The sequence below is a fragment of the Monopterus albus genome, unplaced genomic scaffold, assembly GCF_001952655.1.
Source record: "Monopterus albus unplaced genomic scaffold, M_albus_1.0 scaffold2671.1, whole genome shotgun sequence".
Lineage (NCBI taxonomy): Eukaryota > Metazoa > Chordata > Actinopteri > Synbranchiformes > Synbranchidae > Monopterus > Monopterus albus.
The window spans coordinates 1-1,561 of NW_018130543.1; the positions used below are offsets into that span (position 1 = coordinate 1).

A 1,561-nucleotide genomic window follows, 5' to 3' on the forward strand; every position below is an offset into this window, starting at 1 on the left:
AAAAAACTTTCCACTTTAATGTTCTGTTATTGTTTTTTGAATCTTTAGGAATGGCAAATTTTCCTGTCCACTTGTGTTGATGAATCACAGTTACAGCTGTGTGTGTAAAGTCACACGTGATAAATTATCCGCTGTTTCTGTGTATGACATAGACCTTTGTAATACATTTGACTGCCATCGTCTAGTGGAGAGTTTTAAGCCATCCAAAAACGGTAAGTATGAATTAACTGTATCTCATGCTGATTGAATGTGCATATTTGATATCTTTAAAATAACACTAAATGTAGAGATTATAATCTAGAGATTATGATATTTCCCAAGTACAGTACCTCTATTATTGGTAATGGCTGAATGTGCTGTATGTATTAGATTTTGTTGTATGTTAATAACATAATAAATATGGTTTAATGAATGTTTGTGATCAGTTCAGATGACACCCCCACATAAAGCTGAGGTCCATCAAACACCAGAGGCTTTCAACATCACTTGGAAAAGTGGGTATGAGAAACATGACTACCTTGCCAGTTTTGTGCGCTACCAGCTCTTACTTCAAACATTTCAAAGCAGCGAGAGCAAAGTAAGATCAACTCTCATAAACAGCCATTCTTTGATAGCTTGTTCTGGTTGTAATAAAATCTAACAGTGATGATTTGTTTGTTTCAACCATACCCCAGACTTCTCATCTCGAATCAGATGAAAAGTTTGTATCAATTCTAAGATTGCACCCTAAAGCGTATGCTAAATACTGCATCAAAGTGAGATCTGAACCTATCCGCTACACTGGGACCTGGAGTAAATGGAGCCCACTGACATGCTGGGAGAATGAAGCACAAAAAGGTAAAATGACAACTTTTCTTTACACTACAGGTATATGTACAGTCTACTTTCTCCTTTTTTGTACTGTATATAAGGTCTTCTTGTCTCTAAATTATGTGTGTCTCATTAACCACAAGTGTTGTATAATGTACTGTAATGATAGCATCTCAGAGACTTCAAATGACTCATTTGTCTTTTTAATCATCACCTATATAAGACAGAACATTACAGGGCATCAGCCCCAGAGTAGTTTCATTGTCTTTTCTGGGCATCAGCCCCAGAATAGTTTCATTGTCTTCTCTGTAATATGACTAATTCTGTTTTATTTAATGATGATTTTCAGAACAAGAAACAATATTAGTAATTCTGACTAAATCTTTGGCCCCAGTGTGTGTGGTTGTTGGAGTCTTTCTTTTTGTATTCTACAGTCCTGCTACAAGGTAACTCAGTATTACAATGAAATGTTTACTATAGACTTGTCATAACATACTCTGCTCTGGATAATGATTACATGCTTAAAAAGTAAAATTTGGTTTTATATTTTTGCCCTTTCATGATTTGTTTGGCAGAGAGAGGATAAAAACTCTGTCCCGCACGCCATCACCTGCCCCTTTCTTTCAGCCTCTATTTCAACAACATAAAGGCAATCTCCAGGTGAGCTGCTCATGGGATATCTATTGTCTGCTTTATTATTTTAGGAACCTGAGCCAGCTCTGCTTTTCTGCAGGTTGAATGATAACCTTAA

General features: G+C 36.1%; 1 protein-coding gene across 1 annotated transcript; it reads left to right on the forward strand.

Moving 5' to 3' along the window:
• Positions 1-48: 48 nt before the first annotated feature.
• On the forward strand, positions 49-1,470 carry LOC109954028 (interleukin-4 receptor subunit alpha-like; the record flags this gene model as incomplete). Its single annotated transcript, XM_020589456.1, has 5 exons — positions 49-212; positions 426-577; positions 675-837; positions 1,160-1,256; positions 1,386-1,470. Coding segments are annotated over 5 exons (661 nt in total), but the record flags the coding sequence as incomplete, so codon positions are not given.
• Positions 1,471-1,561: the final 91 nt, after the last annotated feature.